The sequence below is a fragment of the Nelusetta ayraudi genome, unplaced genomic scaffold (assembly GCF_046127955.1).
Source record: "Nelusetta ayraudi isolate G7.1 ecotype Tasmania unplaced genomic scaffold, CSIRO-AGI_Nayr_v1 ptg000063l, whole genome shotgun sequence".
Classification (NCBI taxonomy): domain Eukaryota; kingdom Metazoa; phylum Chordata; class Actinopteri; order Tetraodontiformes; family Monacanthidae; genus Nelusetta; species Nelusetta ayraudi.
Genome location: NW_027466113.1, coordinates 1,444,240 through 1,456,416, shown reverse-complemented (window position 1 = coordinate 1,456,416; position 12,177 = coordinate 1,444,240). Strand labels below are relative to the sequence as shown.

Sequence of the window (12,177 nt, the reverse complement as noted above, 5' to 3'; positions counted from 1 at the left end):
AATATCTTCAGCCTTCGGTGACATTGTTGTGGCACAACATGGAGCACACTGAATGGATAAACTGCAACTTGATGTTGTTGGGCATGAGGATGCAGCTATTGATAACCACAGACCTTTAGTCACAATGCAGCATGCAGTGTTGCCCGGTTTGCACAGTGTATTGCGTTATTATAAATCAGCATGTGTGTGTGTGTGTGTGTGTGTGTGTTTGTATGTGTATGTGTGTGCGTGCGCGTATGTGTGTTCGCGTGCACGCCTTTTATGGAGACACACACATAGAGATAGAGCCCTGAGGGTGAGGGCTGTGGTTCCTTCCTCCCATTGAGGACACATGCAGCAGGAAGTCCTTGTTTGTGTACTGGACCACCACCATGACTTATTCCCCTAGAAATGCCTCACATTGTTCTTCCCCACCATAGCATTGCTGTGGCTTGCCTCTAGTGGCGTGCGTGTGTGTGTGGTTTGGTGCTGGCAGTGTCATACTTAGTAAATTCCCAACCCAGAGAGGCTTTTTCTACTCTAACATGCATTGCAAATGTCATTACAGGGGGAATAAATATTATAATCCAATAATAATACTTAACGCAAATCAATATTTCATGCTCTATTTTAATTGGGTCTTATTTCTATTTTTATTTGTTTTTATATACTGTTAGCTCTTATTGTGAAATGTTTATTTCATGTACAATAAAGCACTTGGTATGCAATGCGCAATGCTAATAAAGCTGCCTTGCCTAATCCTGCTGCAACAAAAAGCAGTTCAGAACCAAAGCAACGGGGACATCTGCCAATGTCCCTCTTAATTTTCTTGTGGCATAACACATATATGAACACAAGTAGGAATTTTGCGGGTTTTTTGCGACAGTTAAAAGAAAGCCAACACGCACTTGCTGCTTTGCTGGTGTTTCCCTTGGGGGGGTGGAACCGTCACCTGTGAAGTGTGACTTGCTCGAGGGCTTGGAGCTCATTCTCACCGCCTACAGTTTGTCTGTTTTTGCAAACAAAAAGCAGAAAGAAGGAAATGACCTCCTCCATTTCCTGGATGTCTGAATGGAAATCTTGTGTCTTTGTTTTTTAATTTAATCTAACAATCATATTTCATATTTTACAATTGTAGTTATTTTTTCCTTATTTTCTCCCACGAGCACTTAGCTTGCCTATTGCGATTGTTCAGCAAAAAAGAAAATAAATTTGATACTACAGACACGTAAATGAAAAAAGAAAACATGCACACACACCCACACTCTTCTGGACAATCTCTCTCCTCATTATTGTCCCATAGACTCCCTTTAGTTACTGTGGTAAGAACATGAACACAAAAACTGATCAGATGATGCTCTCACGCTAGGAGCACTGGACCCGAGTCAGACAGCACTTGTTTCCAATTAAGATGCTGCTCAGACCGTCTCAGACTCTCCGCTGGTATCACATTCACATGTGTTTTGAAACTCGGTTGTAAGGGAGGCTCCGACAATAAATAACGCCCTGTCATAGCAACATGTCATTTGTTTTAGTGCTGTCATTACAGCTGCGCACTTATGAGAGCCAATTTTTTTTTTTTTTTTTTTTTTTACACAATTTGCCAGCATGCCAGTGGGGAATGGGGCAAAAGTAGATGTAATTCATTCCCGACGTGGAATCTCTTTAGGACTGAGTCACTTTTATGGCTCGTCTTGTCATTCCATTGTGATGAGCTTTTAACCTCCCTCGAGCCTTAAACGTGAGGAATTTGATGTCAGGCGCAGTGATTGTCTTCGTGTTAAGCAGGACAGAAGAATTAGAATAAAGCAAGAAAACTTTTAGATGGGGCTCCTAAATCAGGCAGCAAATGCAAGAGGATGAGAAGAAGATGGGTAATAAAGCAGGAATGGCCGAACTGGCCATGTGCGTGTTTCCAGTTTTTATGGTTCCTTTTTATTTGTGGGATCTCGGTGTGCACTTCGTGAGTAGCACAGCCTGGAGTTTTAAAGTGTATCTGGAAAGTATTCAAAAATCCCTACGTGCTTGTGATTTCTCATTCGTTTTAATTTTATAAAAATGAAAAAATGAAAAAATAAATTAAATTAAGCAACAAAAAAAAATTGAATATGGTGGTAACGTTAAGAAAAAATGTGAAAAAGTGACGTGCTGTGAATACTCTCTGGTTGCACCGTAGATCATGTAGCCTCCCTTGCTCCATAATATGAGAACAGCCATGGATAAAAGGCAACTTATATTAGGAGTGTGAACACACCTCAGGGCTAATTTCAGCACGTTTCAAAAGGAAAGGCTGATGCTGTGAAGTGAAAAACCAAAAATAATGCAAACATGACTTACAGTGAACAAAAGGTCCTTTTGAAGATAATTGCAAAACACAATAAAATCTTGTGTTTTGACTATGATCACTATCCAGTTGGTTTGGGAAGTTCTTTTGAAGAACAAAAGTGCAAATTTGGAGATTTTTTTTTTTTGTGTGCGAATGACTTCGGAGTCAGATCAATGGACAGGTTGTGCTTTTATAAAGTTGTGCAATCCGGTTGGATATACTGTATATACATATATAAAAGGAATAACGACACAACAGAGCAAGTTCTTCCAGAGTCACTGAGCCGTTTGCTTGTGACCTGGGCTCTGAAGATGATTAACAGACCTGCAGGAGCAATTCTGCATTCTGTGTTCTGTTGGTGGAAGCGAGGGGAAACTCCCCGAGTTGGAAAAAGTGCTTCAAAAGTAGGTTAATGATTCATATCTTGGAATGCCATTGTGAGGGAACAAGGCGTGTTGAGTCTGTGGATATCAAGGCATCAGGGAGCGCTCACGTCTTTGATTTTATCCGCAAGGCAACTCCGCAGGACCTGATAGTGACTGCGGCCTGCCGACTTGCACGGTGACGGCCAAAACACTGGTTTATCACCTCGTTAAAACCTCCCAAACACCGAACTGCGATCAGCCGCGTCCAGACATCTTTATCAATCCGCTGTCTGTTATCTGAAGGGAATTGAGATCAAATGGCTGATGAGTGAGGCATAAAAGGCGTTTAAAAGGCTCGTTATTCGTGTTGTCGAGACAAACTTGGCACTGCCAGCCGCTTTTAACGGCTCCCGTCTGTCCACCCATCACCTGCTTTGAACATGAAGTCATGTCTGTCTGTGCGAGGAGGGGTTGAAAAAAAAAAAAAAGCATTTCCTTTTCAATCTCCAGCGCCGTCGTTACTCACCAAAACACGACGCGGATCCAAGTAATTAGCAGCTAGTTAGAGCGCTGTGAGGGGATGACTCAGTGCTGTAAAACCCTGTGTTCACATCCTTACTCACACACACACACACACACACACACACACACACACACACACACACACTCACACACACACCGAACTAGATGATCCCTCCGTAATGTGTCAAACCCCATTGAATGCGACATGAGAGCTCCCTGGCTTCCTGATTGGAATAGGGAAAATAAGCCCTATTAGCAGCTCTCGCTGGCCCCACATCAGTGTGCGCACACACACACACACACACACACGCACACATGGACACATGCACACTGTCACTCCAGTCATGGCAGAAAGACAACATGGAAATAGAACTTCAAAACCTCGAAACCAAGAAGCCCAAATGCCCTGCGCACATGCACAGACACATGGAATTTCTGACTGTCTGGCTCTCCATTCTTCTTGGTTTTTTTTTTTGTTTGTTTTTTTGTTTTTTTTGCAGACCCGTTTTACTAGCAGTGTCCCAAAACGCGTCTGCAATCTAAAAACGCCACCGCCTGTTTTGTTGCTCCTGTTTCATTGCAGCTGCGGCTTCGCTCGAGGCAATTTCAGCAAGATTTACTTCTTCACAGTCACGCACAACCGTGAAACCAACATATTATTCATTCCACAGTGAGTATTTTCTTAACCTCATTTGACCAGACAGCAGCCCCGGCACGTGGTGCATTCAAAAGCGCTCGCTCCTTTGAGGAGGGCTCGACACCAAGGAGATCGCAATTAAAATCTATTGCTTACATTTTTGTCGACTTCCAAGTCTGCCATGTGTCCATGTTTTCCGCCGCACAGTAAGAAGGTGGCGGGTTCGATTGTTAATTCATTTTAACACGTCGTCTCTCCCTCACACGCACACACACACACACACACACACACAAGTGCAGCGCCATCAAACTGGACACGAGTGCATCATTTTTCACAGTGACGTGCTGTATCTTTAAGGAAAACTCAGACCTGGATGTCTGATGGAAAATGAATGGGACACAGACGAATGATTGAACGGTGTTCTGACACAAAAATCATATATATATAAAGAAAACACACATACACACACACACAATAGGAAAAAAAAGAAGTAAAAATAAGATGTGGAACATGTGGAAACTGTGAGTGATTACAGAGGCAGTGCGGTGAGAGGTTGCCATTGGTCAGTCGCTGGTGCGAGCCCCTCAGGTCCCGGCTGGCCGGCTCAGTCCAGTAATGTTAGGCTGAGTGAGACAGTCTTTGAAAAGGTGCCCAGTTGGAGTAGACCATGCTGGGCCGGGCCGGGCCAAGCTAAGCCAACCCGGGCCGAGCCGGGCCAAAGCTGAGGAAGACAGGCCCCTCAGTGTTTTCTCCTCCTGGCCGCTGCAGCCCTGTGGTTTGGCTGCATGTGCATCCACAGTCAGAGGAGGGAGTCGCAGGCTGCGAGGACCTGCTGAGATCATATTTAAAGTTACAACCTCATTTATTAATATGTTTTGTTTTTTTTTTTAAAAAAGACTCATTGTTTTGATGGGACGGACACGATATCCAGCAACACTCCCTGCTGTCCTGGCAGCACAGGCCCAGAGAACCACTTCCCCCCACGGAGGGCTGGTTTGTGTTGGAGCTTTTCTGTTTTGAGTAGTGAGAGGAAATTTCTGCTTCCTCCGCCTCCGCCGTCCACACTATCCACTTTTCCCCCCCAACACCTTGTGTTTTCTTTGAAAATGTCGCCTTGTTTCTACAGTAAAAAGCAAAGTGCTGTGTCAAACATTTTTGGTGTTGTATAAGTGTTCAAACGTGACACAAAAATGACAAATGTTCCCACTAATAAAAGTCAAGAAATTTTGGTCAAGGAGGATTAAAATCAGGATTTGACACAGGTAATGAAATTAAAACCACTCATTTGCCCACCCTGTTTGATTAAACACTGACAATTTATCAGATTTCCATTTATAATACTTAAGTACATAATGAAAGTGGAGAAATTTCTCTTTCAAGTGAGTTTCAAGAGGAGAACTAATGGAGAAGAAAAATTTAAGAAGGAAAAAGGAACTGAACCACTCATTCTGTTTCATTTCATTTTTTACATGTATAAATATTGTTGAGCAATCGGACAAAAGTAGAAGTGGTCATGCAGATTTTGATTGATGTGCGCACACCAGCGATTGATTGCTCATTGGCAAACTAACAAAGGGAACTGAAACTAATAGAAGCAGACTTGTCCTCGTGAGAGCGCTGCTGAACACAGACATGACACCGCCGGACTACCGTACACACACTGTACGCACACTGTACACACACTGTACACACACTGTACACACACTGCCTCCACCTCCACCGGGACAGAGCCATAATTAGCCGTCTCCCACGGAAGGCTTTTCCCGGGAAACAGTGGCTTTTTTCCCCCCCTTCCTGTGGCATTCTTCCCTTTGTTGCCTTACCTGCGTGAGTCCTTTCATGAATTCCTACCTGGGACTGTCTGAGATCCAGTCGGGGGGAGGGGGGGGGGGGGAGTTCAGCTGCCATTGATCTTCGTCGTTGGAGACGCAGACGATCGTGACTCAACCAAGCACAACCGTTCTGTTTGATAAACTGCGTCATGAGCTGCCTTTTGTGCTTTAGCCGAGACTCTTGATTCCCCAGCGTCGCCACAATCCCCAAAACTCTTTGATCTCGGGGATTTATTTACTCCTGTTCGCTGGTCGTTGCTAAATACATGTACTTTCGATCATCGACCCTGTAATTCACCTCAGTTTTATTGTGTGTGAGCACATGGTTTAGCTCTGTGGCCTGTTACACACCCAGAGGTGGGAAGTAACTAAGTACAACTACTTAGTTGTTGTATTTAAGTGTATTTTTCAGGTACCTGTGCTTTACTTGCTACTTGTTTTGTTTTTTTAAAGGTGTTTTAAAAAAAATACAAATTCTGTATCCTTTAAACACCTTTAGAGGAAACAGAAGAGTCAACAGAAGGGTTGACAACAATTACAGTTGTTGTTGGCAAGCAAACAACAGCTGTAATTAAAAGTACTTCACTTATTATTATAGTTGTTGCTCGAAGAGAAGCCATTTGAACTGTGCTGTTATGTAGTCAAATATAAAAGTGGATGATATTTTAGAGGGAGATTATTTTATAGTTCCTCAGCTTTGGAGTCACTGTTTAGTATTTCAGTACAGACAAAAATAAGAATATAGAAAATAATATTGGTTATTGTTATTAAAAACATCCAATAACGGCTCACTGGTCATAACGATCACTGATTACAGTTTGGTTGCGCTGCAGTTGACAAAAACTATTGTACTCAGAGTACCAAAGCTGTTCAAAATGATCCAGACTAATCTGTCACTGTTTAATCTTTGCAAAAAAATCAACAAATGTGTTGTTTCATTATTGGCAAAAAAAAATTGCTTTTTATTTAAAAACATTTCATAAATAATTTTGCCACCTCTGTACACACACCTGCCGTGCACTTTCCATCATTGTAATAAACTTCCTTCTCTTTTTTTGTTTCGCCCCCAGTGGTGCCCGGCGACTCGTCGCTGTCCGTCATCCTGATAAGCCTGCTGCCCCTGCTGCTGACGCTGATCATGGTGGTGGGAATGTTCTACTGGTACCGAACGCATCGCCAGCGCATGCACAGCCAGGAGTGGGAAAGCAGCATCAAGAAGCGCAAAAAGAAAGGGCTGGACTGCGGGGACTCGTGCGCCATCATGACGGACGACGACGGCTCGGACAGCAGCTCCACGCACGCCAACAGCCTGAACCACAACACCGAGCCGCTGCCAATAGAGCTGGATCTCTTGGTGCGTGCGTGCGTGCGTGCTAGGTTTTTCTGCAGCAGTGTCTTCCACAGCTGGACTGTTTCTTTGTTCCTTCAGTCTCTTTGTCACAAACGTGTCCATTTTGCACTAGCTAGGCTAGTTTGAGGAGCAAATAATAATGATTAAACATAAATATATTTTATTTGATATTTTTTCAATTCTATTCTATGACTACTTTATCGATTACCTTTTTTTTTTTTTTTTGCGTCTTCTCCTCAATTTTTTGCGGCCCCAACAGCGCCCCTGGTGGCCTCCACTGGTTTAAACGCTGCCGATTTTGAAATCTAACGAAGCCTTTCTGCTCGTTCCAGGTGGGGAAAGGTCGCTTCGCCCAGGTGTACAAGGCCAGGCTGAGGCAGACCACGTCGGAGCAGTTTGAAACGGTGGCCGTGAAGGTCTTCCCCTGCGAGGAGTACGCCTCCTGGAAGAACGAGAAGGACATCTTCTCCGACACGGACCTGAGGCACGAGAACGTGGTCCACTTCCTCACGGCGGAGGAGAGGAAGGTGGAGAAGCAGTACTGGCTCATCACCGCCTTCCACTCCCGAGGGAACCTCCAGGTGAGGCGACCAGTCTCCTCCCGTGTCCCATACAGCCACCCTTCAAAGCGTCCCTACTACTACAGTCTGGTACGCTTGTCTGGACGGTCAATCGCGCAGTAAACTACAGCGCAGAATCAAGAAAGAGCATCAAAAATCACAGGTGCACTTTACCACAAACGCACCATCACAAGAGCGCGAAAGATAGTTTCTGATTCATCTCATCCAGCCGACCACCTGTTCCAACTGTTGCCCTCTTGTCTGCTCCATAGATCTACAGCTTTTTCCCCCAATGCTATTGTCAGTCAGGCGTCTGATCTCCATTTACCTCTGAAGCATTTACAGCTATACCCTCTTCGCACTCTCTGTATATGTCGATTCTCTGTGATTCCTTATATAAAAGGCCTGGTATCAACGACAAATTTTCTATCCCATCTGACAAATTATTTTAAAGTTCTCCGGCTTCCTCCCGCACTCCAAAAACATGCATGTCAGGTCAATTGAACACTCTAAATTGTCCGTAGGTGTGCATGTGAGTGTGAATGGTTGTCTGTTTCTTTGTGGCCCTGCGATGAACTGGCGACTTGTCCAGGGTGTCACCCTGGGATAGGCTCCAGCAGACCCCCGTGACCCTGAATAGGAATAAGCGGGTATAGAAGATGAATGAATGAATTAATGAATGAATGAATGAATTGAATTGAATTGATCACGCTTTTCCACACTGTAATTCCTCTGCCCTGCAGGAGCACCTGACCCGTAATGTGCTCAGCTGGGATGAGCTCATCGTGCTGGGCAGCTCCTTGGCCCGGGGTGTGTCCCATCTGCACAGCGACCGGCTTCCCTGCGGACGCCCAAAGGTGCGTGGACCAATCGGAGTTATCCACGCTCGCTCCGTGACTGACACATTCACTGTCAGTGTGTGCGTGAGAGGTCGTCTATCCAACTCTCTGTCCTGAGCCCATGTTTTGTTGCTCCTGAAGGTGGCCATAGTGCACAGGGACCTGAAGAGCTCCAACATCCTGGTGAAGAGCGACCTGACCTGTTGCCTGTGTGACTTTGGGCTGGCGCTGCGTCTGGACAGCTGCATGTCTATTGACGAACTCGCCAACAGTGGACAGGTCTGTTGTTACGCTTTTGGTTTGTTTGTTTGTTTCAGTTTTTGCTCTCTTTATTTAAATGAATTCACTGAAATATGAAAGAACAATTTACATTTTACTAGATAATGTTAATCTACTGGCTGATTTTACAAAACGTATGAAGTGAACTGTAAAATCTTGAATTGGCAAAGTAACTGACTGAGGAAAATTAGCTATCTAGCTGTGTATCAGACCACTGTCAGTCTACACGAGCAGTTGCAAACTGGTCTGAAGTGTTGCTGCAGAGATAACAACGGTGTTGGGTGCAAACTCTTTTATCTTTGTGTGTTTGCCACCGCAGCCTGCCGATGAGTTGCTGAGATACACACACACTCTTTTGTTGCGTCTTACTGTATCTCGAGCCGCCGAGTGAAATGTTTTAATGGGAAACACTTCTGTTGCCGACAGAACAAATGTTGCAGTGGTGGACAGGTGGTCAAAAGACATTATGTGGGGCTTTGTTGTGACGTGCGGCTCCTCCAGGCACTTCTCAGCTCCTTGCTAACTCTTCCTGTCTGTCAGAGGGACTCCACCACTCTCATCCGTGATTCATAATGATTCTGGCTAGTAAAACAACATCTGTGGGTGAAAAAAGGGGACTGGTTGTGACTTATTTGCCTACATACCTCCTGACATCGCTGACCATCATATTGCAACCTGAGACGCGCCACTTGTGTTCTTTTTTTGCCCTCCATTACGTGTTATTTAATTTGTCTGAATGTTTGACGGATGATCCGTAGTAGCCACAATGTGTTCCGTTCGCAATGAGAAAGTGGAAATTCCCATCTGCTAGATTGTAATTACGACCAGCGTGTGTTTCTGTGCAGTGCAGCTTGGAAAAACCGAGGACACATCGCTTGCTGCAGGGTTTCAGAAAAAAGAAATATTAAAAAAAAATGTAAATAATATTCCCTCCAAGCTTGTTCGGGGCTGTGGTTTGCAACCGCAAGAGGTACCGTAGTAATTAAGTCAAGCAACACTGAAATTTAAGATTGAGATTTAGCTCTTCAAAAAAAACCAAACACGAGCTCCCTCCTTGTCCTTACAAGCACTTGGCTGGCAGACAAAGGTAAACTGAATGTTGGCCAAAGCTTAATATCATGTTTAGCTCATTTCCAGTTTGTCCTCCAGCAAAGCTATGGTTAAATAGAGAGTGACAACATATTCCAACGTCAGCTTGTGGAGGCGCAGATGAGGAAATGGAAGGACACATAATAGCGGAGCTCAGAACGTGATTAATTTGAAATAGAGCAGTACCGCGTTAGAACGTTAATCCCCTTTTTACACGTCTTTGGAATTGTTCCTCTGCTTTGCATCATGACTTGGAGCTGAGCTTTGAGTTGGAACTAGCGCTCATTATATTCATGGTACTGATTAAACTTTGAAATCCCCAGCATGGAGATGAATGGATGGATGAATTTGTTTTGGATTAGCAACTAAATTAATATCACATTTTGTTCTGTTTGTTTTACTTTTATTCTAATAAAATAATAAAATAACCGTAATTTGTACATGATGTGGTAGACATTATATACAGCAAGATCAGTGTAAAATCTCGTAATGTTTGTACTTTGTTGTTGTTTTTTGTTCTGTTTCAAGTTTCAAAAAATGAAAACGTCTATGTTTGGGGTCCTGCATCGTTTGAAATGAACGGCGGAGGAACCTGATCAGTTCCAGGGATTATGAATTGTTTCGCGTGTGACTTGTCCTTTACTTACTGTGGTCTGCGTGAAACTGATGAGCTGTTTCGGCTGCAGCAAGACGCAGACTACAGACAGTTTCCACCGAACGTGTCTCGCGTCCGTGTTCATCTCATGCAACTTCCTCTGTGCCGCAGGTGGGAACGGCCCGCTACATGGCCCCTGAGGTGCTGGAGGCCCGACTGAACCTGGAGAACATGGAGTCCTTCAAGCAGACTGACATTTACTCCATGGCCCTGGTGCTCTGGGAAATGACGTCGCGGTGTGAAGCCGTCGGAGGTTGGTCCCTGAACACAAAGCATTGCCGCCTGTTGTCGACATCTCTGTTTCTGGCTTTACACGTAAACACGCTAGGCGGAGTCGAAGCAGTGAGTTGTGTGAAGACGATGAGGTAATGGTGAGGTCTTGTTCCAGATTGTCACTCTGCCCGTGGAGGCCCGTGCTTTACGTCATCAGTCCCCAAACTTTTTTACTCCACGGACTGGTTTGAGTTCAGAGAATATTTTCAGAGGCCGGCCTTTGAGGTGTGTGAGGTGAATAAATACAACAAAGGAACATGATATGGCCGGCATGAAAGCTGTGAGGTTTTCTAAGTATAATAACAAACTAGAATCCATTGTGTACTGCTACTTGCAACTTCATTAGCAGCGTCCTCTTTACATCGCAACAACTGCATAACAATAATACTCTAAAGGCTGCTGGTCTGTTAATGCAGGTGTTTGGTCTCCAAGTGGCAAAAAGCAGTTTTGAAGGCTTCATTGCCTCATTAGAGAGTTGGTCGCCGCGTATAAAGGAGAGTGGGCTTAATTTTTTTCCCCCTTCTTTTGTCCCTAATTCTCTTCCGTATTTTCCCCTTCTCAAAGAAACTTTCCAGAGACATTTGTTTTCATTCATTTTGCTAGCTAGCTAGCTAGCTAGTTAGGTCGTGACCAAGCCCAGCGCCTTGCGATGTGCCTCAAGAGTTGAGCCATAGACGGTCCTGGTGCCGGTCCGCGGCCCGGTGTTTGGGGACCGCTACTCTCCATGACTATGTGTACATTGGTATTCAGGCCTGCGTGGTTGTAAAAGTCCTATTTTGCATCTGTAGCAGACTTTATTTACACCGTGAACAAGCCGCACACACACACAGAACCACACTTTCCGCTGGCAACAGGCAGTGACCTGGAGCTGTATGGACTGGAGGAACTGCGGTTTAATATGCAAACTGCAAACAGAAAAGCCCAGTCCTCCCCCTGAATCAATCCCAGAGCCTCCTTGCTACAAGGTGATAGTGTGTCCAGAGGCCCCAGTAAATCCGGTGAGCGAGGCCTTGGAGGTTTTTTTTTGCGTGCACACTTGCTGAGTTGTCGAAGTTTGCAAAGCAGCCAAAGAGAACAACTGACTTTGCCTGCCGGGTGCCTTGCCATCGCCATTCTGACGGTGGGTGCGGCGCCGCAGACCCAAAAGACGACACGCAACGCTTGGCCGCACGTGACCTACATAGTGCAGAGAGTTTTGGTTAAGGCGACTTCCTGTTATGCAGCGCGGAGGGTTTGTGTGTCAACAGGGAGTCTGACGGTCCCATCTGTCTGTTGGACCTCGGCTCCAGGTCCGCTTGAGGAATCTGAGGAATGTCTAATATGTGAAGGAGACAACCTGAAGTCTGCAGCTCCGGCCTTCTTTGGGCAGGAAATCAGAGATATGCTACCTGTTTCAGCTGGCTGTGTGTGTGTCTGTGTGTGTCTGTGTGTGTCTGTGTGTGTGTGAGTGGATGCACGCGAATGTCTAAT

The 12,177-nt window shown here is 45.0% G+C and overlaps 1 protein-coding gene across 4 annotated transcripts in view; it reads left to right on the top strand.

Moving 5' to 3' along the window:
* LOC142897995 (TGF-beta receptor type-2-like) overlaps positions 1–12,177 on the top strand; it is a 336,150-nt gene that overhangs the window by 11,906 nt on the left and 312,067 nt on the right. For all 4 annotated transcript variants that reach the window (XM_076040694.1, XM_076040695.1, XM_076040696.1 and 1 more), the window contains exons 4-8: positions 6,732–7,015; positions 7,345–7,593; positions 8,316–8,429; positions 8,553–8,690; positions 10,546–10,687. In XM_076040694.1, the coding sequence (XP_075896809.1) occupies positions 6,732–7,015; positions 7,345–7,593; positions 8,316–8,429; positions 8,553–8,690; positions 10,546–10,687 (927 nt within the window). The remainder of the gene's footprint in view (positions 1–6,731; positions 7,016–7,344; positions 7,594–8,315; positions 8,430–8,552; positions 8,691–10,545; positions 10,688–12,177) is intronic.